This window comes from Onychomys torridus, chromosome 17, assembly GCF_903995425.1.
Source record: "Onychomys torridus chromosome 17, mOncTor1.1, whole genome shotgun sequence".
NCBI lineage: Eukaryota > Metazoa > Chordata > Mammalia > Rodentia > Cricetidae > Onychomys > Onychomys torridus.
Genome location: NC_050459.1, coordinates 1627438 through 1653935, shown reverse-complemented (window position 1 = coordinate 1653935; position 26498 = coordinate 1627438). Strand labels below are relative to the sequence as shown.

Here is a 26498-nt window from a genome sequence, read left to right as displayed (position 1 = left end):
TTATTTCTGATGGGTTTGCCTTTATAAGTCACTTGACCTTTTTCCTTTGCTAATCTTAATATTCTTTCTTTATTCTGTATGTTTAGTTGTTTAATTATAATGTGGTAAGGGGACTTTTTTGGGGGAGTCTAGTCTGTTTGGTGTTCTATAGACTTCTTGTATCTTCATAGGCATTTCCTTCTTTAAGTTGGGAAAGTTTTCTTCTATTATCTTGTTAAATATATTTTCTGTGCCTTTGAGTTGGTATTCTTCTTCCTCTATCCCTATTATTCATAGTTTTGGTTTTTTCATGGTGTCCCAAATTTCTTGGACATTTTGGGTCATGACTTTGTTGGCTTTAGTGTTTTCTTTGACTGATGAATCTATTTCTTCTACCGTATCTTCAACACCAGAGATCCTCTCCTCCATCTCTTGCATTCCGTTGGTTATACTTGCATCTGAAGTTCCTGTTCGTTTACTCAGATTTTCTATTTCCAGCATTCCCTCTGCTTGTGTCTTCTTCATTTTTTTCTATTTCACTATTTCCATCATCTGTTTCATTGCTTTTTCATGATTTTCTTTCAGGGACTTATTGTTTTCTTCTTCTTTATTTGTCCTTTCCTCTGGTTTTTTATAGCGTTCTTCCCATTTTTTGTTTGTCTGTTCCTCCACTTCAGTTTTTATTTCTTCTATATAATGCTCTAGCCTCTTCATGATGTTATTTATAAGGTTGTTTTTTTCTGCTTCTTCCATTCTGTGATGTTCAGGTCTAGCTGTTGGAGGAGGGCTAGGTTCTGATGATGCTGTATTGCTCTTTATTTTGTTGTATGTACTTCTGCCTTGGTGTCTGCCCATCTCCTTGTGGATCCGTTCTTGATCTTATCAGCGCAGTTGATCCAGACAGAGCTGACAGATTTAGGGAGCCTCTCTCTGGTCCAGATGGAAGCTCTGGGCCGGATGGGAGCTCTGGTCCAGATGGGAGTGCTGGCCGGATGGTAGCTGGGGCCTGGTCTCTGAGTCTCAGGAAGTCTCTGGCATCTTCCTATCTTGTCCAGATGGGAGCTCGGGCAGGATGGGAGCTGGGGGCTAGTCTCTGAGTCTCAGGTAGTGGCTGGGGTCTCAGGCAGATGGGTATGGGGACAGGGTGTGGAGATTGCAAGTTCTGCCTGCAGTCTTGGAACAGGGGAACCTTCCTGCAGGGCCTGCCAATTGGCGGGAAACCAAGTTGGGCAGGTTTTCTGGGATGGCTGGTGCCCAGGGGTTGGACCTAGAGATTTGCACCTCTCTGGCTATAACCCCAGGCACTCACCTCTGTTCCAGATGGGAGTTCTGGGGCAGGATGGAAGCTGGGGGTTATTTTCTAAGTCTCAGAAAGTGGCTGGGGTCTCGGGCAGATGGGTGTGGGGGCAGGTCATGGAGATTGTAGGGTCCACCGGGGTTCTTGGAGAGGGGGAACCTTCCTGGTGGGGATGGGGAGGTCCTGCCCTATGGCCAGAACCTGGGGCCAAGTTGGGCAGGTCTTCCCCGGAATGCGCGATCTATATTTTATCAGATCCATAAACAAAAGAATTTTAAAAAGCAGTCATGATATAAAATAGCAGCTCCTGTAACTTCTGCTGGTGTTGCCTTCTTCAGAAGTTGCCTCAGTTTAGTCTGCCTCATACTTAGACCTCTCATCAAAATTCTCCACCAGATCAGGGACTTCATCATCACCCTCCTCTCCAGTAGCAAGTGGTACTTTTCCATCCACGATTATTTGGGCAGAGTTTCCGCCAGTTTCCTTAAACTAGTCAGACTGTCCGCTCCAAGCTGGTTTAGGATCCTGGAAGGCATTTCTTTGTCTCAGAGTGGCCTGTAATGGTGAAGGTGTTTGCTGCCAGAGATGCCTGGACTTCAGGGTTGTTAAAATTGATCACTGTTCCTTGGTTTGTAAACATGTTCACCTCTTTAATACCAGAGATATTGTTCACTCCTAACTTCTCTAAGGAGAACTGCAGTTTTTTATCATCTGCTGTGGCTCTTCTGTGAACCACCTTCTTCCTGGGAGCAGGTCCCTTTCCACCAATGTGCACTTGTGCCTGAAGTTTGGCCAGTTCCTCCTGGTTCATGATCGTTTCTTTCATCTTGTTGGAGTGGAAATGGGGCCGCTCAGGGGACTAGGATTTGTGCTCAGGGGGTCTCTGGCAGACCAGCTTAGATGAAGCACACATGGGGGGGGGCAAGTGGGGGACGCAAGATGGCAGCTGTGTCCTGTCTTCTTTCAAAGATAAGCAGTGATGTCGAAGACTAAGCCAAATAAAACATTTCCCCCCAAATTGCTTTTGGTAATGCTGTTTCATTACAACAATAGAAACCCTAAGACAATGAGGTTACAATGTGTATGTGACTGTCATAAAATACGGAGTTGTGGTATATACTTCAAATGATAGAACATTCATTGGTCTGTCCTATATATCCTCTGAACCCCCAGACAGAATTCATCTTGCCTCCTATGGTACTGGTGGTGACACTCTGAATGTTAGCAATCCCTGCATTGCAACTGTATCACTCCATTCTCTGTATCTACATCCTGTCAATCTTTCTAAATCACATAGGACACCTATCATATAGGCTTGGAGTTCAGCCCCAAGACCTCACCCTAATGTAATTGCAGCTACAAACATGCTATATCTAATAAGGCCTTTTAATCAGCAATTAGAATTTTAATATAGTCATTGAGGAGATGCCAAACACCAGCTAACAATAAGATTTCTCTAGATTTTTAGGAGATAGATTTGAGTGTGGCAAGTCATTATTCATCTGGAGTAGATAATCTCTCATATATGCACTGAGTGTATCATGCAGTGCAATGCCAAAGTCAGTACAAACCAAAGTCTTAATTAATTTTCATTTAAACCAATAAACCCAAAGTATGAAACATTATAGCATGAAACCAAATACAAATTTATGGACTGGGAATATACCTTAGTGAAAAAGCACTTGCTTAGCATGTAGAAGGCATTGTTTCCAATATTCAATGCTGCAGAAAATTAGAGTGTTACAAATAAATATTTTCACAACAAGTGTTTGAAATTCATTGTTTATTCTATACCTAAAACCTTTCTGTCTTTATAGTAGCTACATTTGAAGAGAATAATAATGACATGTCTCCACTTGAAAGCAATTTAAAGTGTTTCTGTCTTAAAACTTGTAGACTCTAGGGACTAAGGAAATGGTTCAGTTGACCATAAATTAATGCAAACCTGAGTTCAGTTCCCCAGTTCTGACATAAAAATCTGTACACCTGTACACTTGTAGGCCCAGTACTCCCTTAGGGAAGCAGAGACTGGTTGCTCATTTGGTCTACCTAAATCAGATAGTTTGGGTTTCACTAGGAAATCCTGTTTCAATGATTTCAACCTCTGGCCTCCACATCATGTCCACACACAAACACAGACCCACACAACAACTAGTAGTCTCTATTTAAAAGCATTATTAGGTTTGGAGAAAATTGAAAACAAAGGAATGATAGGTCCCATATACTCCACATTATATCCTAGCTATGTGATTTCCCATATCATTAATGACTTGCATGGAGTAGAACATGCCATATTTTATAAACAAAATTGGATACATCATTACTTAGTAAAGATGTGATAATATGATAAACCACAACATCACACTGAATAATTTCACCTTTGTGATATTTTCCTGTGCTCCAGAGCAATAGAGATATGTCCATATATTTTGTTCTCAATATTCTTAATGGTAGAAGAATTTATTAATATTTTTGGTTCATTTTCTTCTGTTTAAGAGGGGGTGTGGAACAGATACCCCACATACTCTAAGAAAACCAAAAGAAATGGGCAAAATAAATGCTGTGGACATATAGATGGATTATTATGACATGAATCCTAATTGGTCTTCATGAAAACCCAGAGCTAGATATCAGGGTAAATGCGGAAAGAGCAAAGAGACAACGGAACAAGCCACAGCCACCTCTCACCGCATCAATTCCTCATCTGGAAAGGGACTGAATTCCTGTCTCCTTCGGCCCTATTTTCCTTTTCCACTCAACCATGTCACTTCCTGTCTCCACCTCCCTAATGCTGGGATTAAAGGCATGAGATCCCAAGAGGTGGGATCAAAGGTATGTGCCACCACTGCCTGGCTCTGTTTCTCTTTTAGACTTGATCAATCTTGTGTAGCCCAGGGTGGCATTGAACTCACAGAGATCCATCTGCCTCTGCCTCCTGAGTGCTGGGATCAAAGGTGTGTGCCAACACTGCCTGGCCTCTATGGCTAACTAGTGGCTTAACTCCACACTCTGATCTTTAGTCAAGCTTTATTTGTTAGATCACAAACAAAATATCACATTTCCCCTTTTCTGTCTAAAATTAAAAAGGGTTATAACTAATATAAAAATTATATGCAATAAGTATAATAACTATATACAATATATACAGGCAACAAATACATCAACAATGCCTAGTCCACTTGTGTTTGACAAATTCAGAGAAAATATTCCATTATCTGTCCTATCTTGGTGAGTCCAAAATCTTGTACTTAATTCACTTTCTATCCTAACTTATATTACCATCCCAACTATCTTTTGATGTCCCTCAACTTTATACACTTTACACCTCTTTAGTGAGTTTCTTTCCTGAGTCTAACAAACAAGAAAAACTGTAAGTATCTAGTCTTCAACTCTATCAAAGACCCATGAAGGAAATAATATTAACTAAGTAAGCATTTCTTTATATCCTAATTAGTTTGTAATAATAACTTTGCAAAGACTAGAAATTTGCATTACATTGTTAAATGAGCTGTATAGGTATAATACTTTGAACAAGATTAAAAGTGTATGTGCAGTATGTTCTAAAACAATATTAATCTCAAATTTGTATCAATAAAGATCCATATCAATGTAATATATTTAGAACTAGTGATTGCTTTTTTAAAAGTAGATTTAGTAATCTACTTTTGGAAATTTACTTCCTGCTGTCTGGGGGAAGGTGATGGAATCTTTAGGGGATCCTGAAAAGAAATGTGAGTTAATTGTCAAGTCCTGGAGAGGTAGCTGCAGTATTTGTTGTTCAGTCTCTGAATAATGGGAAAATGTAGAGCTTGTCTCAACTCCTGGCTAGAGTAGTCGGTGAGGCTGGATTATTTTAGATAGCCACCTCAAATTGTCCTGAGCAGTTTGTAGTCCAAAGCCAAATTTTGGGTGGTGTTTGTCAGGTTAGTGGTGTTATCATATATCATGTGGAATCATCATTGTGGGGCCCCATCACCCTTTTGGAGATTTGAAAGGTTGCTGTTAGGTGCAGTCATGGTTCATTGCAGAAACTTAAACATTTTTAATTATTTAAACATTTAAAATATGAGTAATATTTATACTTAAGAAATCTTTAAAGAGTTAAAATAAAACCAAAGGGTCATGAGATTAGTGGCAATAAAATAGTCCCTAAATTTTTGTTTTTCTTCTGTCCCATATCAGGTGTCTCTTCTGACATGAGACAAAGATTTTGGATTTTGCTGTAATTGGCATGCTTAGGTTTAGAGAAGGAGAGACCCACAAACCAACTCCAAAGCCAGCTTAAATTGTAATTGAACTGGGACTACAAAAAGTCCATTTGCATTATGTGTCATAGAGAACAACAGAAACAAACATTTGGGAAGATTTATGAAATTTTATCCTGTTGGAGATGTGATATAGTTATACTCCAAATTCTTTTTCTTGGGACATTATTTTCTGGATGATTTGTTCTTTTCCTCAGATGTCTCATTCGTTCAATGGTCTTCATATTCCTTAGCTGGATGCCTTAATTCCCCTGAAAAACAAAAAGAAAACCCTGCCCCAACCCTAATTTTGGGGAGGTTCCCTTTTAGGCAAGTTATTTCTGATCAAATGAGTATTTGTTAGTCTTAAATTTAATTTAATTTGAATGGTCATGCCAGTTGAAGAACTATCACCTCTTCTAATCAAGAGGCCTCTCTTGTTCAAATCGAACCTTTATCAATTTTGATGGTTTCTATAGCTTTTCTTTTCCTGAGGAAACAAAAGCAAAACCCCATCCCCAATGTAACACATATTCTGGTGTCCCTTCTGAGGTCAGCACATATTTAAAGTACACAGACTCATTTAACTCTGTAGTTTTTTCTATTATCCAGTGTCTCTCCACAGCTGTTGTTCCTTTCTCATCAGCATTTAGAAAATTCAAAGTTAATAAAACATTATGCAATCTATCTATAGGGGTCTGTTTATTTAGCAAATCCTTTAGAGTTTGATTTGATCTTTCTATGACTGCCTGCCCTGTAGGATTGTGTAGTATATGTAATACATAATGTGCTTTATGTTTTAATAAGCATAAAATTATTTCATTTTACTGGAGACATGTGCTGGAGCATTGTCAGTACTAATTTGAACAGGTACACCTATAATGGCAATAACTTCAAGCAAATGTGTGATTACAGAATCAGCCTTTTCAAAACTTAAAGAAGTCACCAATTAAAAATCCTGAATAAGTATCAATGTTATGGTGTACATATTTTAATTTTCCAAATTCTACAAAATGAAACATCCATCTGCCAGATTTCATTCCTTTGAGTACCTTTTGGGTAAGTTCCTGCAGGTAGTGGAGTTTGTTTGTATAAAGAACAAGTAGGATATTTACTTATAATTTCCTTGGCTTGTTGACAAGTGATGGAAAAATCTTTTATCAAACCCTTATTATTGACATGGTGTTTTTTTTAAATGAAATTCTCAGGCCTCCAGCACATTTCCTATCAATAGTTGACCAATTTCATTATTACCTTGTGCTAGAGGGCTTGGCAGACCCATATGGGATCAAATGTGTGTTATATATAAGGGATGATTTCTATTCCTGATTATTTCTTGTAACCGAATGAGAAATGAAGTTATTTCTGACTCATCAGGAATAAATTTAGCAGTTTCAATGTATTAAAGAACTCTTTCTGCATAGTAAGAGTAAATAACTATGTTAAGAGGTTCCATGAAATCCATTAATTAGTACCATATAGAATAGCATATAATTCTGACTTTTAGACAGAATCATAAGGGCTATGGGGCACTTTATTTAAATTTCCTGAATTGTTTGCATCAGTATAATATGTAGGAGCTCCAGAAATTGATGTTCCCCATATAATGTGAGGAAGGTTCCAATTAGTTCTCTTTTAAAGTGAATTCTCTTGCTTTTGGGAATATTTGTTGTTAATCTCTCCCAAAAAATTACTGCAAGCTCTTTGCCAAGATTCACTTTTTGCCCATAATTTGTCAAGTTCATCATTAGTAAAAGATACTACAATTTCTGCTGGGCCTATTCCTACTAATTGATGAAGTCTAAATTTTCATTTTAGAATCAACTAAAAGACCTTTTCCACATAAGTTTTTATTTTTTTACTATGTTTATGTGGTAAAAAGATTCATTCTAAGATAATATCTTCCCTCTGCATTAATGTTCCTACAGGAAAATGCTTAGAGTAAAATAACCAGAATGTAATCAAGCTCTGGAAACAAATCTACAACAAGGCAATTTTTTTTTCTTCAAACATTCTTTCTAAAGTATCTACATTGGAATCAGCTAGTAAGATGTCATCCATGTAATGATAAACTATAGATTGAGGAAATTGCTTGTGTATAGTTTCCAATGGCTGTTGTACAAAATATTGGCACAGGGTTGGGCTATTTAACATTCTATGTGAGAGAATCTTCCATTGATATGTTTTTTTCTTTTAAATAAATGTGTACCCCTAGACTGACCTCTAATTCATGATCCTCCTGCCTCTGCCTCCTTCAGCAAATCCTACTGGCATGTGCCACCACAACCAGCCCATTGATATCTCTTAACTGGCTGAGAATTATTATAAGTAGGCACCATGGAGGCAATTTTTTTCTGTCTTTTTCTTGTAAAGGTGTAGTAAAGAAACATTCTTTAAAATCAATAACTGTAAGAGGCCACTCTTTAGGTAACAAAGAAGGCAAAGGAATTCCAGACTGTAGTGAGGCCATTAGATAAATCACCTTATTAACATCTCCTTAGATCTGTTGCCATTCTCCATTTTCCAAATACAGGAGAATTCCAAGGGCTGGTTGATTCTTCAATATGCTGACCATTTAACTGCTCCTTTACCAGCAGTTCTAAGGCTTGCAGTTTCTCTGATGTTAAAAGCCAGTGCTGAGCCCATACTGGCTTGTCTGTTAACTATTTTAAAGGTAGGGCTGTTGGTGACTTTGAAAGATCAGTAGCTATTGTGACTTGTTCTTCGTACAAACTGACTGGTCGATGACTGCTCTTCATAATACCTTCTAATATTTTTCTCAGAAACATATGTTAGTTTATGGCTTGTTTCTGAGATGGTAGGAATGTTAAACTGGGTATTCCATTGCTGTAACAAATCATGTCCCCATGAATTCATAGCAATGTTAGCCCATATGGCTTTAATTTCCTCTCTGTCCTTCTGGACCTGTACATTCTACCCATCTCATGCTCAATTTGACCTGAGATAATGTTCCAGTCCCTAAAGGCTGAACATTTACCTCCTGAAGAGGCCAATTTGGATGCCAAGATTCTGGTGCAATTATTGTTACATCTGCACCTATGTCTACAAGACCTTCAAGGGCAATGCCATTTATTCATATTTTTAATTTTGGTCTTTGTTCATTTATAAAAGTTTGCCAAAGAAATTGTTTTATGATTTCTCCTGAATTTTTTGTTCTTTCTCTATAGCTGTTTTATCATACAAGGTAGTATGTTTTTTTTTTTCTTTAATTGCTCTGGAAAGGAGTTTCTTCCACAATGACAGAAAATGACTGAACTGAATTTGATAAGGAGGCCCAAAAAAGCCGCCCTCAAGATTTTCCCCAGTGGTAAAGGGTTACCTTGACTGTCCATTGTTAATCTACATTCATTAGTCCAATACTTGCCTTTCCCATACCTTCTGCATAATCCAGAAGGGAGGGCATTCTGTTGGGATTATTCTTAGCAAAAACATTGTTTCTAGGCATGACCTGTTTACAGTCCCTTTTTAGGTGACCTTGTTTACCACAGTTAAAACACTTAACATCTCAATTTTTCTTCAAACCTCTGGAAATCACCTCTCCTATTCAAGCATCATCATTATTATGAGACTCAATTTTGATTGTATCTCAGATCCACTCCTCCAGAGGTATTGACCTTGCCTTTAAAGGCCTAATTATCCTTTTGCATTGTGCTTTAATATTTTCTTTTTCTTTTTCTTTCTTTCTTTCTTTTGTTTTTTTGAGACAAGGTTTCTCTGTGGTATTTTGGTGCCTGTCCTGGATCTCACTTTGTAGACCAGGCTAGCCTCGAACTCACAGAGATCTGCCTGGCTCTGCCTCCCGAATGCTGGGATTAAAGGCATGTGCCACCACCACCTGGTGCTTTAGTATTTTCAAAAGCTAGAAATTCAATTATCTTTTGTCTAACTCCCAAATTTAGTGTCATTCTATTTATTGCTGAAGTGAATCTTTGTAAGAAATCAGTGAAGGTTTCTTTAGGGCCCAGTAAGACTTTAGTAAATGACTCAATTTTCTTACCTATGTCTTCAATTCTGTCCCAAGCATTCAGCCTTGTTGCATGGCATAAAGCCAGGGTGTGGCCATCATATAAAGATTGCCTTTGTATATTAGCATAATCTCCCTCTCCAAGAAGTTTGTCTTGGGAGGTTTCCATACCTCTAGCCTTACTTCACTGTTCAATGGCCTTAGCCTCATCTTTCCACCAGCTCCTCCATTGTAATTGAGGACCAGTCTCAAAAACTGCTGTAACCAAATCTCTTCAGTCTTGGGGGATAATTGTAGTGGTATTGTGTTCCCCAAAATATTGTGCACTCTAATAAACTTATCTGGGGTCAGAGACAGAACAGTCACAATATTAAACATAGAGGTTAGGCAGTGGAAGCACATGCCTTTAATCCTAGCCTTCCAGAGGCAGAAATCCCTCTGGATCTCTGTGAGTTTGAGGCCACATTGGAAACAGCCAGGCATGATGACACATGCCTTTAACCCCAGAAATTGAGCCTTTAATCCCAGGAAGTGATGACAGAAAGCAGAAAGGTATATAAGGCATGGGGACCAGAAACTAGAAGCTTTTGGTTGGTTAAGCCTTTATGCTTTTGAGAAGCACAGTTCAGCTGAGATTCATTCAGATGAGGACACAGAGGCTTCCAGTCTAAGGAAACAGGATTAGCTGAGGCATTAGCAAAGTGAGGTGTCTGTGGCTTGCTCTGCTTCTCTGATCTTTTAGCATTCACCCCAATAACTGGCCTCAGGTTTGATTTGTTAATAAGAACTTTGAAGATTCCTGTACAGATAATTCTATTAGAAATTGACCACAAGTTTAGTACTTGCTTCACAAAAGGTGAATGCATGCTATATGAGACTATCACTTCCTTGAATCTCCTCAAATCTAACATTTGCACAGGAGTTCACTCAGCTCTTGGAGATATGTATTGTTTGGCAGTTCCTGTGATGTTACTGGATAAATTAAGATTGGCTATTTGAAAGCCTTAGGTTGTTTCTCTGTAATCTTATAATGCAATGCTGATATTGGTTCTCCTTTAAATTCCTCTGTCTGGGTATGAATATCTCTATGATCTGTTTTAGTAAGTTTTTCTAAAACTTTTATTTTGGCACTCATATTGACCAACTTTTTATAAGATAAAACAAAAATGATCAAATATTTATAATTTACATTACATAAATCCCATCTACATCAATTATCCTTTCATTTAATTGCTCCATTTTCAAGCCATCTAGCATATTATCAGAGACCTAACTCCCTCCATTGTAAAAAATGTTTCCCATTTTTTAAATATGTTTATTTATTAATTTTTTTCATTTTACATACCAACTCCAGTTCCTCCTCCCTCTCCTCTCACCTCCTCACCTCCCTCCCACTCTACCCCCTCCACTCCTCGGAGTGGGTAAGGCCTCCCATGGTAGTCAACAAAGTCTGGCATATCAAGTTGAAGGAGAGCCTACCCCCTCTCCATTGTATCAAGGCTAAGCAAGTTATACCACCACAGGGAATGGGTTCCAAAAAGCCAGTTAATGCACCTGGGATAAGTCCTGGTCCAACTGCCAGGGACCCTACAACAGATCAAGCCACACAACTGTCACCCACATTCAGCGGGCTTAGTTCAGTCCCATGCAGGTTCCCGAGTTGTCAGTCCAGAGTCAGTGAGCTCCAACTAGCACCAGTCAGCTGTCCTCTGTGGGTTTCCCCATTATGATCTTGACCCCCTCTACTTCTTCTTCTTTTTTTTGAATGCCTAATGGTGTTTATTGGAGGGAGGGGGTCTTAAATACAGGCTTACAGCACAATGGGAGAACCCCAGAGGGCAGAAGTCTGCTTCTGATGTTTTTTTTTAATTTTGTTTTTGTTTTTTTTTTTGTGGGTTTTATTTATTTATTTATTTATTTATTTATTTATTTATTTATTTATTTATTTATTGGAGCTGAGGTTTGAACTCTGGGCCTTGTGCTAAATCCCCAACCCTGCTTCTGATGTTTTACAATCTTCCATCTAAGCTGTTAACGCCAAAACTATACAATGGAAAAAAGAAAGTATCTTCAACAAATGGTGCTGGCATAACTGGATGTCAATATGTAAAAGATTACAAATAGATCCATATCTGTCACCATGCACAAAACTTAAGTCCAAGTGGATCAAAGACCTCAAAATAAATCCTGTTACACTAAACTTAATAGGAGAGAAATTAGGAAGTACTCTTGAACGCATTGGCACTGGAGATCACTTCCTAAATATAAGACCAACAGCACAAACACTGTGCACAACAATTAATAAATGGGACCTTTTGAAACTGAGAAGCTTTTGCAGGGCAAAAGATATGGTCAATAAGACAAAAAGACAGCTTACAGAATGGGAAAAGATCTTCACCAACCCCACATCTGACAGAGGATTGATTTCAACATTATATAAAGAACCCAATAAATTAGACATCAAAATTCTGAATAATCCAATTTAAAAATGGGCTATAGAGCTAAACAGAGAATTCACAAAACAACAAACACAAATGGCTGAAAGACATGTAAAGAAATGCTCAACATCCTTAATCATCAGAGAAATGCAAATCAAAACGACTCTGAGATAACACCTTACACCTGTCAGAATGGCTATGATCAAAAACACTAATGACAGTCAATGTTGGAGAGGATGTGGAACAAGGGGAACACTACTCCACTGTTGGTGGGAATGCAAACTTGTACAGCCACTGTGGAAGTCAGTATGGCGGTTTCTCAGAAAATTGGGAATTGGTCTACCCCAAGACCCAGCTATACCACTCTTGGGCTATATACCCAAGGAATGCTCAACCATACCACAAAGATAAATGCTCAACTATGTTCATAGCAGCATTATTTGTAATAGCCAGAACCTGGAAACAACCTAGATGCCCATCAACTGAAGAATGGATTGAGAAAATGTGGAAAACAATGACAGCATGAAATTTTTAGGCAAATGGATGGAACTAGAAAAAATCATCCTGAGTGAGGTAACCCAACCCCAGAAGGACAAGCATGGTATGTACTCACTCATAAGTGGATTCTAGATAGAAAGCAAAGAGCAGTCAGACTGCAACACACAGAACCATAAGGCTCTCTCTCTCTCTCTCTCTATATATATATATATATATACGACCCCCTAGGATGACTGTTGCTTATAATAAGATTTGGTTTTACTCAATTACTGAGTAACCCTCAATGAAACATTACACTATTAAGGTAAGAGTTTATACTGTATCAAGCTGATAATAGAAAAATAAATTAATTAATCAAAAAAAAAGAAAAGAAAAATTTGAACTATTAAAAAAAAAACCAAACAAACATATTTTGCTAAAGCAAAAAGGGGGAACTAGGGGCTCATCATTCCTCTCCACATTCTATTCTTTTCCTTGTATTATATATTTTAAATTTTTTATCAGTGGATTCTGCTGGAGTATCCACTACAGACAAGGCTCCAGTTGCAAATCACCCTCTAGAGCCCAATTTTTAATATGGGGAAAAAACTATCTGTCTTTCTTTTTTTTTTAACTAATTACCCCTTTTAAGAAATCCCAATTTACACACTAAATCTGCTGATGGTGATGATTCAGATGATGGTGAAGTAAGACAGCTACCTAGTGGTGCAGAGCCTGAGGAGGGGGTACAGGTAAAACCACAACCCACCAGGAGAGGGAAGAAGGCAAAGAGCCAACCATCTGCATAGGGGAACATGTAAAAATGGCTAACTCCTGTGGTTTTTGGAGCCCAACGGCCTATGAAATCTAATGAAGAGAGGCTACAACAGAAAAAAATTCCAGACTCCTTCAGAGGGTTTGGGGGAAAAATGGGAAATCTAGCCAGTGGGGTGGTAACTCTGGCTGCATGTAGCTCCAGCCTGAGCCAGTGACTGCAAAGCCACAGGCAAGTGGCTTTTTCATGTTCATGGCTCACAAGTTGGACACCAGATTTATCAACAGTTTTTGAGACAGAATCTCTAGTACAGGTAGAACTCAACCATCCTATGTATATAAAGATAATCTTGACCCCCTGATTCTCTTGCCTCTTGGTCCCCCAATGCTGGGATTCCAGATGTTTATAACAATGCCCACTGTATGTGATTCTGGGGATTAAACCCAAGGCTTTGTGCATGATAAAATAAAAACCATAGCTATCTACTGACCTATATCCCCATCCCTCATGACAACATTTTCTACTTTTTTTTTAAACTGGAGCTGAGGACCGAACCCAGGGCCTTGAGCTTGCTAGGCAAGCAATCTACCACTGAGCTAAATCCCCAACCCCAATAATGTTTTCATTCATAGCTAAAGGTAAAAGTTTCTTGATACCAACTTGGTCAAGTCTTTCCAGGAGGACTTCATCTCAAGAGGGATGCCTGTTGTCAATGGTATTTGATGAAATCATGGCACCTGGGACTGGAGATGAGCCTCAAACATATTTTCCATTTTGTGTGTGTGTGTGTGTGTGTGTGTGTGTGTGTGTGTGTGTGTGTGTGTGTGTGTGCGTGTTTTTTAAACCTGGAATAGGACCCCAGATGTGACGCTTCAGGGAAGATTATTTTTTCAGAATTCCCCAGGGGATATTAGAAAGCTGAGCTAAAGGAGCTATGGGAATGAGAGCGGCCATCACAGTCAACAACAAAACTGGAATTTATATGAATGGACACAAATACTTGGGAAATGTATACACCAGCTGGCTGGGTAAATTCATACTCTACACATGGTCAGGCTTTGTAGATACTACATGATGCTCCTGCTTTTTATGTTCCTGGTCCTGCGGTATTCCAGCTATGTCTACTCCTTTGATCGTTCTTACTGTGCTGCAAAGACAAGACCCAGCGTGTACAAGGATGGGGATATGGTGGTTGCTGCATTTTTCCCACTTTTTACTATTGTTTTAGATTCTGTGACGGGTGATCCAAGCAATGAGGCCTACTACCTTCAGTGAGTTCATTTTTTCGTTTCTTCATTTTCTGTCTTATTTTTAAATAGATAATGCATAGAAACACTACGTGTGCATACATCAGTGCTGTCTACATCCTCTACACTGCTCTTTCTACTTCATGTCCCAAGAACTATCTCTAAATTATTTTTATTATTTCTATTGCTAGTTTCTTTGCTTTAAAAAGAACAAAAATTATTATAGTGTCATTCATTCCAGTTTCTCCTTTCTGAGACTCAATTCTCTTTTGATTGCTCAGCCATTCCTGGCCCTTTTCCAGCCTGTGCTGTCACTGAATTATATCTAATTGTATTACCTAGAATCACAATACCAGCCTTTGGCATGGGTTATGTATAAAGAGTATAAGAAAAATTCTCTTCCTGGAGAGTAAGGATCTTTATTTTTGAGTTATTTATATTAGCTTTTTAGTTATTTGTATTAATTTAAGTTATTTGTATTTGTATTGGTATTAAACCTTTGTCAATTGTAGAGTTGGCAAAGATTTTCTTACTCTGTGGGCTTTTTCTTCACATGGTTGATTACTTTGCAGAGGACTTTTAGTTTTATAAAGGCCCAATTGTCAACTGTTGGCCTTAAATCCTGGACAAACAGAGTCTTTCTTTACAACTATATCATGGAGGGTACTGCTTGTGTTTTCTTCTAGAAGTTTTGGTGTTTCAGACTTCACATTTAGGTTTTTGATCCATTTGAATTTAGTTTTTGTGCAAGTTGATAGATATGGATTTAATTTCATTCTTCTGCATGTGGACATCCACCCTTCCCAGAACCATTTGTTGAAGAGGCTTTCTTTTCTTTGGCATAGGTTTTTTTTTTTTTTCATCTTAGACAAATATTAAGTTGCTAAAGTTACATGTACTCGTGTTTGGGATTTGACTTTGTTCCATTGGTCTACATGTCTGTTTTGTGTCTTATTTTGTGTTTTATTACTATGACTCTCTAATATATATTAAGACCTGAAATTGTAATCCCTCCAGCATCGTTCTTTTTCCCCAGGATTGTTTTGTAGTTTCATATAAATTTTAGGATATTTTTATTTGTTCTGGAGTTGTGATTTTGACTGAGATTGCATTGAATCTGTAAATATCTAGAATGGTCATTTTTATGATACTCCTTCTACTAGTCCATGAGCACGAGGTATCTTTTCATCTCCTAGTGTCTTTCCTTCTTCAGAAGTTTAAAGTTTTCATTAAAGAAATCCTTTTTTTTCCTTTTTTTAGGTTTATTCCTAGATAGTTTATTTTTCTTGAGGCTATTGTGAATGGGCATGTATCCATGATCTCCTTTTCTGTATGTTTGTTGGTGGCGTATTAAAAAAAAGCTATTGATTAAGCAAGTTGATTCGGCTTCCTGCCACATTACTGAATTTGATTACCATTTATTTTTTGGTAGAATTTTTAGAATCTCTAATATATAGTATCACGTTGTCTGTAAATAATGATAGCTTGACTTTTTCTTTGCTTACTTGTATTCCCCTAATTTCCTTCTCTTGCCTCATTCTTTTAGCTAGTAGTTCAAGCACAATATTTAAAAGGAGTGGAGATTGTAGACATTCCTGACTAATTTCTGAGTGAGATTACTGAAGCTTGTCTCCATTGAGGTTGATGATGTTGCCTGTAGGGTTTTTTGTTTGTTTGTTTCTTGTCTTTGTTTTTGTTTTTTGAGACAGGGTTTCTCTGTGTAGTTTTGGTGCCTGTCCTGGATCTCGCTCTGTAGACCAGGCTGGCCCTGAACTCACAGAGATCCACCTGGCTCTGCCTCCTGAGTGCTGGGATTAAAGGTGTGCACCATTGCTACCTGGCTGCCTGTTGGTTTTCTCACACATATCTCTTATTATGTTGAGGTATGTTCCCTCTAGCCCTCCAATTCTTTAGGACCTTGATATTGAAAGCATAGTAGATTTTATTAAAGGCATTCTATACATCTATGGAGATAATCATGTGATTTTTCCTCTGTAAGTCCATTATGTGACTTACTACATTTATTGACTTGAGACATATATTGAACCATTCCTACATTTCAAGAATAAAGCAAACTTGGTCATGATTGATGGTCTGTTTGTTATATTCTGTTTGCAAGTGTTTTGCTGACTATTTTTTAGTCTATGTTCATCAAGAATCAATATGACGTCTTTACCTGGTTTTTTGTATTAGAGTGATACTGGCTTTGCATCAGTTTGGGAATTCTCATTCTGTTTCTTTTTTTTAATGGTTTAAGAAGGATCTGAAAGATTAAAAGTCTGGTAGAATTATGCTGTGGATCCATTTGGTCCTGGACTTTTTCAGCTAAAGACTTTTCATTACTATTTTAATCTCATTTGTTGTGATTCTATTTAGATTGTTGACTTCTTCGTGATTTGGCATAATCTGGAAAGCCATCTATTTTTTTAACTTTTCCAGATTAATGAAATGCTGATTGTAAAAATTTCCCTCATATTTTTGGTTGTGAGCCTAGCCTTTAACAGCTGAGCTATCCCTCATATGTCTTGGTCCTGGAGGACACGGGAAGGGAGGGGAGGGGCTGGGGAGAAGGTGGAGGTGGGGGCGGGAGGGGGGAGGACAGGGGAACCCATGGCTGATGTATAAAATTAAAACACATAATAATAAAAAAATTTCCCTCATAATAGTATCAATTTCTTAAGTACATGTTATAATGTTTCCCTGTTCATTCCTGATTCTGCTAATTTAGTTCTTCTGTTTGTTTATTTTGGTTAGTTGGGCCAAGAATCTGTCAATCTTTTTATCTTCTCAGAGAACCAGCTCTTTGATTCACATATTCTTTGTGTTGTTTTGTTTGTTTGATTGTTTTTTATTGATTTCTATTCTGATTCTTTATTTATTGCCCTTGACTGGTTTTGGATTTGGTTTTGTTTGGGTTTTTCTTTTCAAAGCTTTGGTTGTATCATTAAGCCATTTATTTGTGTTCTTCCTAATTTTTAATGTACATGCAGAGAGCTCTAAATTTTCTCATAAAATTGATTTCAATGTGTCCAGAGGTTTGCCTGTGCTGTGTTTTCATTTTCATTTAGTCCCAGGAAGTTTTTTACTTAATTCTTAATTTCTTCATTGACTCATTTATCATTCAGTAATGAGTTGTTTAATCACTATGAATTTGTGTATTTACTAGAGATATTTTGCTATCAATTTTATTTTATTGTATTATGGTCATCTAAGATACAATAAATGATTTCAATGTCTTTGAGTTTATAAAGATTAGTTTTGTGTGGTGGATGTGCTCTATTTTGGAAAAGTTTCCAGGTGCCACTGAGTAGAATGTGTATTCTTTGGTATTTGGGTAGAATATTCTGTAAATATCTGTTAAGGATATTTGATTTATGATGTCAACTCATTCTAATGCTTCTCTATTTTTTGTTCAGTTGACCTGTCTATTTGAGAAAGTGGGGATGCCCTAGACTTTGTGGAATATATGTTAAGGATAGTAATATCTTCTGGTTAACTGTTGCCTTTATTAGAATGAAGTGTTCTTCTTCATCTCTTCTGATTAGTTTTAGTTTGAAGTCTATTTTGTCAGATATAAGTTTAAGCAATGCCTGTTTCCTTCTGGGTCCAATTGCCTGGAGGAATTTTGTCCATCATTTTACTCTAAGCTGGTGGCTATCTTTAAAAATGAGATGTGTATCTTGGCAATCAGAGATATGTAGACTTTGTTTCTTGATCCAACAGGTCAGTCTGTGTATTTTAATTGGAGAATTGAAGCTATTGGTATTTGATGTTATTGGTTTTTATTGAAAATAGATTTTTCATTCAATATATTCTGATTATGTTTTTGCCTCCCCCAACTCCTCCTAAGGTTCTCCCCACTTTCCCACCCATCCAAATCCACACCCTTTCTTTCTCTTTTATTAGAAAACAAGCAGGCATCTGAAATAATAATATAAGATAAATAACAGAATAGGACAAAACTAACAGAAAAAAAGAGCCAAAAACAAAGCACAAGAAACACTTACAGACATAGAAACACACACATTCACTCACAAATAAAACCCATAAAAACTAAATTAGAAACCTAAACATATATATGTATGTTTGTGTGTGTGTATACATATATATGTATATGTGTGTATAAATGGGTGTAGACATGGAGCTAGATAGGGAGAGAAATCTTTAAGGGGGAAAATGCCCAGGCAAAGCATTACAAAACAAAACAAAATCCCCAAAAATATCACTGAATTTATTTTGTGTTGGCCATACTACTGCTGGGTGTAAAATCTGTCCTTAAGTGTGGTTTATATACCCAATGAGAATCCATTGGGAAAAAACTGATTTTTCCTTTGTAAGTGGTTATCAACTGGAGATGGCTTTTGTATTAGGGAATGAGGCTTGTGTCTACTTTGCCTTTCAATGCTGAGACCTTATCTGACTTAGACACATGGAGGTCCTGTGAATGTTGCCAGTCTCTGTTGAATTCACATGTGTGTCATGCCTGATGTACCTAGAAGTCCTTGTTTCCTTGGTACCCTACATCCAGTCTAGCTCCTATAATCTTTCTGCCTCCTTTTCCTGAACCCTGTGGGAAGAAATTGGATGGAGACATCCAATTTATGACTGAGTGTTCAAAGGTCTCCATTCTCTGCACATTTTCCAGTTGTAGGTAATTGTACTTGTTCCCATCTCCTATGGGAGGAAGCTTTGTGATGATGGGTGATCAAGACACTGATCTAAGAGTACAGCAGAATGTCATTTGGAGTCATTTTAGTATACCTGGTGGTCTAATAAATAATTGAATGGCCGATAGCAAGGCAGGAGAAAGGATAGGTGGGGCTGGCAGACAGACAGACTATATAGAAGGAGAAATCTGGGGAAAAAGAAGTAGCCAGAGAAGGAGGACTCCTCTAGGGGCTAGCCACCCAGCTACACAGCCAGCCACTGAGTAAAAGTGATATTTACAGAAGAGAATGGGAAAATCCCAGAGGCAAAAGTTAGATGGAATAATTTAAGTTAAGAGAAGCTGGCTAGAAACAAGTCAAGCTAAGGCTGGGCATTTATAATTAAGAATAAGCCTCTGTGTGTGACTTATTTGGGAGCTGTGTGGTGGGCCCCTGAAAGAGTGAAAAAGACCAACAAGAAAACTGCAAACCCATAAAAGGGAGTCGTTTTATTGCTATGTTCTTTTAGTAGGTGATATTTTGTTTGTGCTCTCATGAATAAAGCTTGCCTGGATATCACAGTGCAGAGCTAGCCACTAGATGCCAGGCAGTGGTGGCACACACCTTTAATCCCAGCACTTGGGAAGAGGAAAAAGAAAGTAATATGGCTGGGCAGAGAGAAGAAGTGATAAGGCAAGGTGGAGACAGGAGCTTGGCCCTTTGCAGCTGAGGATTTGCTAGAGGTAAGAGGTAGAGGCTTTGCTTCTCTGATCTTTCAGCATTTACCCTGGTATCTGACTCCAGGTTTTTATTAAGACCAATTAGGACTCATACAAAAGTTTGGTTTTTGCTTAGGATCTTGGGCTATCAATCTCAGGTTCTTGGCCACCCAAGCAGTACTGGATATGGTTTCTATGTCATGGAGTTGGCCTTACTTCTAATCAGATAGTGGTTGGTTACTCTCACAACTTTTGGGCCACTATTGCACCACTATATCTTATAGGCAGATCACCATTGTAGATCACAGAGTTTGTAGCTGGATTGGTGTTTAGCTTTCTCTTCTGCTAATGTGCAATAACACGAACACTAGTCAGTAGGGGTGAAGGCTCTAGGTAGGTGCCAGCTCAATGTCTTCTAGGTTGAGTCTAGCGATTGGAAATGGCTTGGGTGAAATGAAGTAAGATAAACAGAGGGTACAGGGCTGGTATACAGGATGTGATTCTTGTTCCATGTCTGGAGTGTGGGGGCAGATCTGGATGGGTGGAAAGTTTGGATATGGTGTGGTATATATACTCCTGTGGGTTCATGGGGATACCTATGGAGGATCCTGGCCCAAGCCCCTTTTATAGTGTAGGCAGGGAAGGCCAGGCTGGGCTGGTGCACTGGTTGTGGGACCTAGTCTAGATCTGGTAGGTTGTGGAGAAGGAATAGGGGGTCAGTGGTATTTACCAGGCTAGACAATGAAGTAAAGACACTGAAAGTCTGGGTACATAGTGAGGTGATATAGGTGGTACAGAAGGGACCTGTGGATAATTACAGGTAGAGCAAGTCCTAGAAGAAGCCTAGAGCTTGGCTGAAATACAGGTGGGTTGTGTTCCAATTGGGCTTCTGGGTTAGGGGTGAGGGCATATGTCCACTTCTCCATTCAGCTCTTACAACCCCATCAGAGTACAGGCTCTGTGCATGCTGCCTCAGTCTCTGTGCATGCTGCCTCAGTCTCTGTGAGTTCACATGTGCACCAGCCCTGTTATGTCTAGAAGACCTTGAATCTTTAGGATGTTCCATCACCTCCAGATCTTACACTCTTGAGCCCTAAGGGGAGGGAGGGATTTGATGGAGACATCCCTTTTAGTACAAGGACAAGTGTTTCAAGGTCTCTCACTCTCTGCACTGTCTAGCTGTGGGTCTCTGTATTTGTTCCCATCTGCTGCAGGAGGAAGCTTCTCTGATGTGTCTTTGAGCGAGACACAGACCTATGAGTATAGCAGAATGTCATTAGGAGTCATTTTGTTGCTATGTTCTTTTAGTAGAATAATAGTATTTGGTTTTCATCTAGGTCTCTGGACTATCTAACCTCAGGTTATTGGTCATTCAAACAGCATTGGATGCTATCTCATGTTGTGAGCCTTAACTCAAACCAGACATTGGTTGTTTACTCCCAAAAGCTTTATGCCACTATTGTACCAGCATGTCTTGAAAGCAGGCTACAATGATATATTGGAAGAGTTTGCAGCTGGGTTGGTATTTACCTTTTTCCCCTAATAACATGCACAATACCCTCCAGTCACATGAATAATTAGTCCACAGAGGTGAAATCTCTAGATAAGCACCACCCTGACTCCCTCAGCAATATCAGTTTGTGGAGAGCAGTGAATAGCCTTGACAATAGCTTAGGTTGTTTGGGGATTGTGATGGGACCCCCTCCCATGGCCAACAACTCAATTAGATGTAACCCATCCTGGTATGGACATTGCATTTGATGACAAGAAATGTCCATTTGGGGCTCTGTATCACCATCATTTGGCAATTTCTTTTAGAACACCTTCATATATGTGTATATTATAGGAAGCTTCTACTATATTAAGTTTATGATTCTTCACCATTTTAGACATCCCTCCTCATATTCCCTGCCACATCCCCTCTCTCCTCCACTGTCACTGTTTGAGTATCCCATTCCAGTTCATCCCATCCATCCATAACCATATATTCTATTTCCCCTTTCTAGGGAGATCCATCCCTCCCTCAATCCAATACCTTACTTTCTACATAACCATTGTGGTTATATTATTGTAGCTTGCTTATCAAAGATTTATTAGCTAACATCCACATATAATCAAATACATACCATATTTGTCTTTCTGGGTCTGAGTTACCTCACTCAGAATGATTTTTTTCTAGTTCCATCTATTTATGTGAAAATTTCATGATTTCATTTTTTTTAGTGGATGATGGAATCATTGTATAAATGTAGCACATTTTTAGCCATTCATGTGTTGTAGGGTGTTTCCAATTTCTGGCTATTGTGAATAGAGCAGCAATGAACATGGTTGAACAAGTGTCTCTGTGATGTGGTAGGATGAAGCATACTTTTGGTAAAGCTTGATCTTGAAGTAGATTGATCCCCAGCTTGCTGAGGACCTGCCACACTGATTTCCATATAGGCTTACAAATTTGCAGTTCCACCAGCAATAGATGAGTGTTCCCCTTACTCCACATCCTTACTAGTGTGAGCTGTCTTTTTTTTTTTTTTTTTTAAATCTGGGTCATTCTGACTGGTGTAAGATGAAATCTCAAAGTAGTTTTGATTTGCATTTCCCTGATGACTAAGGATGTTGAACATTTCTCTGTCTCTCATACATTTGAATTTCCTATTTTGAGAATTCCCTGGTTAGATCTATGCTATATTTTTAAAATTTGATTATTTGTTTTCTTGATGCACAGTTTTTTCAGTTCTTTATATATTTTGGATATTAGCCTTCTATTGGACATGTAGCTGGTAAAAATCTTTTCTCATTCTGTATACTTCCACTTTGTCCAAATGATGGTGTCCATTAACATGCAGATGTTTTTCAGTTTCATATCTCATTTATTAATTGTGGATCTTAGTGCCTGCACTATCAGTGTTCTGGTCAGAAGGTCTTTTTCCTATATCAGTGAGTTCTAGACGATTCTCCACTTTGTCTTCTATCAGATTCAGTGTATCTGCTTTCACATTGAGGTCTTTGATCTACTTTGAGTTTTGTGCAAGGTGATAAATATGGATCTGTTTGCATTCTTCTGCATGCAGCCATGTAGTTTGACCAACACCATTTGTTGAAATTCCTGTATTTTATCCAGTGTGTATATCTGGCTTCTTTCTCAAAATCAGGTGTCCATAGGTGCATGGACTTTTTTCTGGGCCTTCAATTCTATTCTATCGATCAATGTATCTGTTTATGCCAGCACCATGCTGCTTTCATTGCTAGAGCTCTGTAGTACAACTTGAAATCAGTGATGGTGTTACCTCCAGAAATTCTTTTATTCAGGATTGTTTTAGGTATACTGTTGTGTGTGTGTGTGTGTGTGTGTGTGTGTGTGTGTGTTTCTGTAAGAAGCTGAAAATTGTCCTTTCTGTTTCTGTGAAGAGTTGTGTTGAAATTTTAATGGGGTTGCATTGAATCTATAGATTGTTTTTTGTTAGGATGACCCTTTTCACTACATTAATCCTACCAATCCATGAGCATAAGATATCATTTCATCTTCTGATATCTTCTTTAATTTTTTTCAATGTTTCATAATTTTTATCATCCAAGTCTTTCATTTATTTGGGTAGAGTTACCCCAAGCTACTTACATCTTATATATATATATATATATATATATATATATATATATATATATATATACACATATATATACACATACATATATATACATACATATATATGTATATATATGTATATATACATATGTATATATACACATATATATTCATCAGTTTGCATATATTAAAAGTATCTTGAATCTATGGGATGAAATCAACCTGGATTTCTTTAGTGTATTCTTTTTTAATTTTTAAACTCATTTTAATCAAAATATAATTAAACCATTTCTTGAATGTGATTCACAAAGAATTTGTTGAGAATTTTTGCTTCTATGTTTATAAGGCCAATTATTCTGTTGTTTTCTTTGTTATTTGTGGGTATTGGGGAACACAGCTTTTTAAAATGAGTTTGATAGTGTCGCTTCCCTTCCTAGTTTGTGGAAGAATTGAATGAATGTTGGTGTCAGTGATCCCTCACAAACTTGGTGGGATTCAACAGTGAATCCATCTGACCCTTAGTGTTTGCTTCAGTGAAATGATTATATTACACCTTTTATCTTCCTTTTTATGGGGCTGTTTGAGTACTTCCTCTTCACTCAGTTTTTATATGTTATATGTGTCTAAGGACTTATCCATTTTAACTAGATTTCTTTGTGTTTTTTAATAAGAGTTAGAAAAATATTCACTAATCACCATCTGGCTCTCATTGGAATCTGATGCATTGTCCTGTTTTTCATCTCTAATTTTATTTTTTTGGGGAGGCACAACTTCTCTCTATTTTTTTTGAATTTTTTAATGTCTTTAATTTACTAAACTTGGATACATAAGGCCCTTTTCTTGCAAATATTTCCTCCATTCCCGGCTATTCTTTCCATTTTCAGGCCACCAGCATCCTGTTAGTCCTCTTTGTTCATCCAGACAGTTTCACATCTACTTTCATGTCATCTGTATTTATATGGTTTTATGTATCTATATAAAATCTAGGTCTTACCAATGAAAAACATATATTGGTTTTTCTAAGACTGACTTAATTCACTTAATATTATTAAATTACACCAGTTACACCCATTTTCCCATAAAGGCCCAAGTTTTTATTCTGTATAGCTGAATAAAATGCCATGGTACATATGTGTCCCATTTTCTTTATTCATAGCTCTGTTGAAGGACACCGAGGTTAGTTTCATAACTTAGCTTCTGTAACTAGTACTGAATATAGCTTATGAAAGAGGTGTGCTTCTCCTGAAGGTAATATTTCAAAGGTGCTTCTCTTTTATAGCTTAGCATATGGATGTTGCCTCCACTTTTGCTCTTGCTGCCAAGGAACTAAATTCCTGAGGTTGTGTTTGGTTTGCCTCTCAGGGCCCTCTTTCGCCATGCTTTCACCTCTTTGTGTACCAGTGGAACTCTTCCTCTATTCTCTTTAGAGATACAAGCTCTGGGTGCATTTTAAATGATCTTTGCTTGATTGAGATGAATATTACTTTCAAATTGTAATTTTGTGTTTCAAGTTCTCTATTTCGTTCTGTCTGTCTCTGTCTGTCTGTCTGTCTGTCTGTCTCTCTCTCTCTCTCTAACTTCTCACTGTGTAGTTTTGACTAGCCTGGAACTTGTTGTGTATATGAGGCTCACCTTGAGCTCACAGAGATCTTCTGCCTTTGCTTCCTAGATGCTGGGATTAAAGGCTTGCACCACTATGCCTAGTTCTCAATTTTTAAAAGAAAATGATATTTATAATGCTTTAAGAACAATTCTTGGCTCTAATTTAAATATGCATATCTGTCTCAAAATTTTCTGATGTTACCTCCCTCCATCTCACCTCTGAGATTCAGAAATAAATAGGCTTTTAAGTTTTTCCAAATTTTGTTTTGACTTGACCTACTACTGTAAGCTTAAAAGTGTATTCTATATGTTATCAACTTAAAGTCTATTATCTTGTGTCTTTTTTTCTTTTGAAAAAATAGTATAGTCCAGTTAAGATATTTCTTTTTTTTAATAATTTTTATTAAGTGATGTTCTATTCATTTTACATCCTCAGATGTTGGTCCACAGTTCATGTGTCTCCACTAGTTTGACTAAATGTTTTTGTACTTTTCTAATTGTGGTCTACATATCTCTTTTTCATAGAATCCCTTCTCTCTCATGTCAATTGGACTCCTGGAGCTCTGCCTGGGAGCTGGGAGTGGATCTCTGCATCTGCTTCCATCAGTCACTAGATAAGGACTCTATGATGACATTTAGGGTATTCAGCCATCTGATCACCAGAGTATGCCAGCTCAGGCACCATATCAACTATTGCCAGTAGTCTATGGTGGAGTCATCCTTGTAGATTTCTGGGAACCTCCTTAGCACTCTGTTTCTCCCTATTCCCATGGTGTCTTCATTTATCATGGTATCTCTTTCCTTGCTCTCCCACTCTGTTACCATTCCAGCTCAAACCTCCCACTCCCCTAAGCTCTCATCTTCCATCCCTTGCCCTCCATTACCCCACCCCACCTCCAGTTTGCTCATGTAGATCTCATCCATTTCTCCATGACTGGGCAATCCATGCCTCCTTCCTAGGGTCCTCCTTACTAGCTAGCCTCCATGGAGCTGTGGGTTGCAGTCTGGTTATCCTTTGCTTTATATCTAGTATCCACTTATGAGTGAGTACATATCATGTTTGTCCTTCTAAATCTGGGTTACTTCATTCAGGATGATATTTTCTAGTTTCATACATTTGCCTGCAAACCTCATGATGTCATTGTTTTTCTCTGCTGAGTAGTACTCCATTATGTATATGTATTATATTTTCTTCATCCATTCTTCAGTTGAGGGGCATCTAAGTTGTTTCCAAGTTCTGGCTATTACAAATAATGCTGCTATGAACATAGCTGAGCATGTGTCCTTGTGGTATGATTGAGTATTCCTTGGGTATATATCTAAGAGTTGTATAGCTGGATCTTGAGAAAGAGTGATTCTCAATTTTCTAAGAAACTGCCATACTGATTTCCAAAGTGGCTGTAGAAGTTTGCATTCCCACCAACAGTGGAGGAGTGTTCCCCTTCCTCCACTTCCTCTCAAACATAAGCTGTCTTCAGTGTTTTTGATCTTAGCCATTCTGACAGGTGT

The 26498-nt window shown here is 37.9% G+C and overlaps 1 protein-coding gene and 1 pseudogene across 1 annotated transcript in view; one reads left to right on the top strand and one right to left on the bottom strand.

Annotated features, from left to right (window-relative positions):
• Window positions 1–1627: 1627 nt before the first annotated feature.
• Window positions 1628–2102, bottom strand: LOC118597597 (annotated as a pseudogene).
• Window positions 2103–14266: 12164 nt separating this feature from the next.
• LOC118569148 (vomeronasal type-2 receptor 116-like) overlaps window positions 14267–26498 on the top strand; it is a 93938-nt gene continuing 81706 nt past the window's right edge. Inside the window, exon 1 of the mRNA XM_036166871.1 lies at window positions 14267–14466. Coding sequence (XP_036022764.1) covers window positions 14267–14466 — 200 coding nt within the window. The remainder of the gene's footprint in view (window positions 14467–26498) is intronic.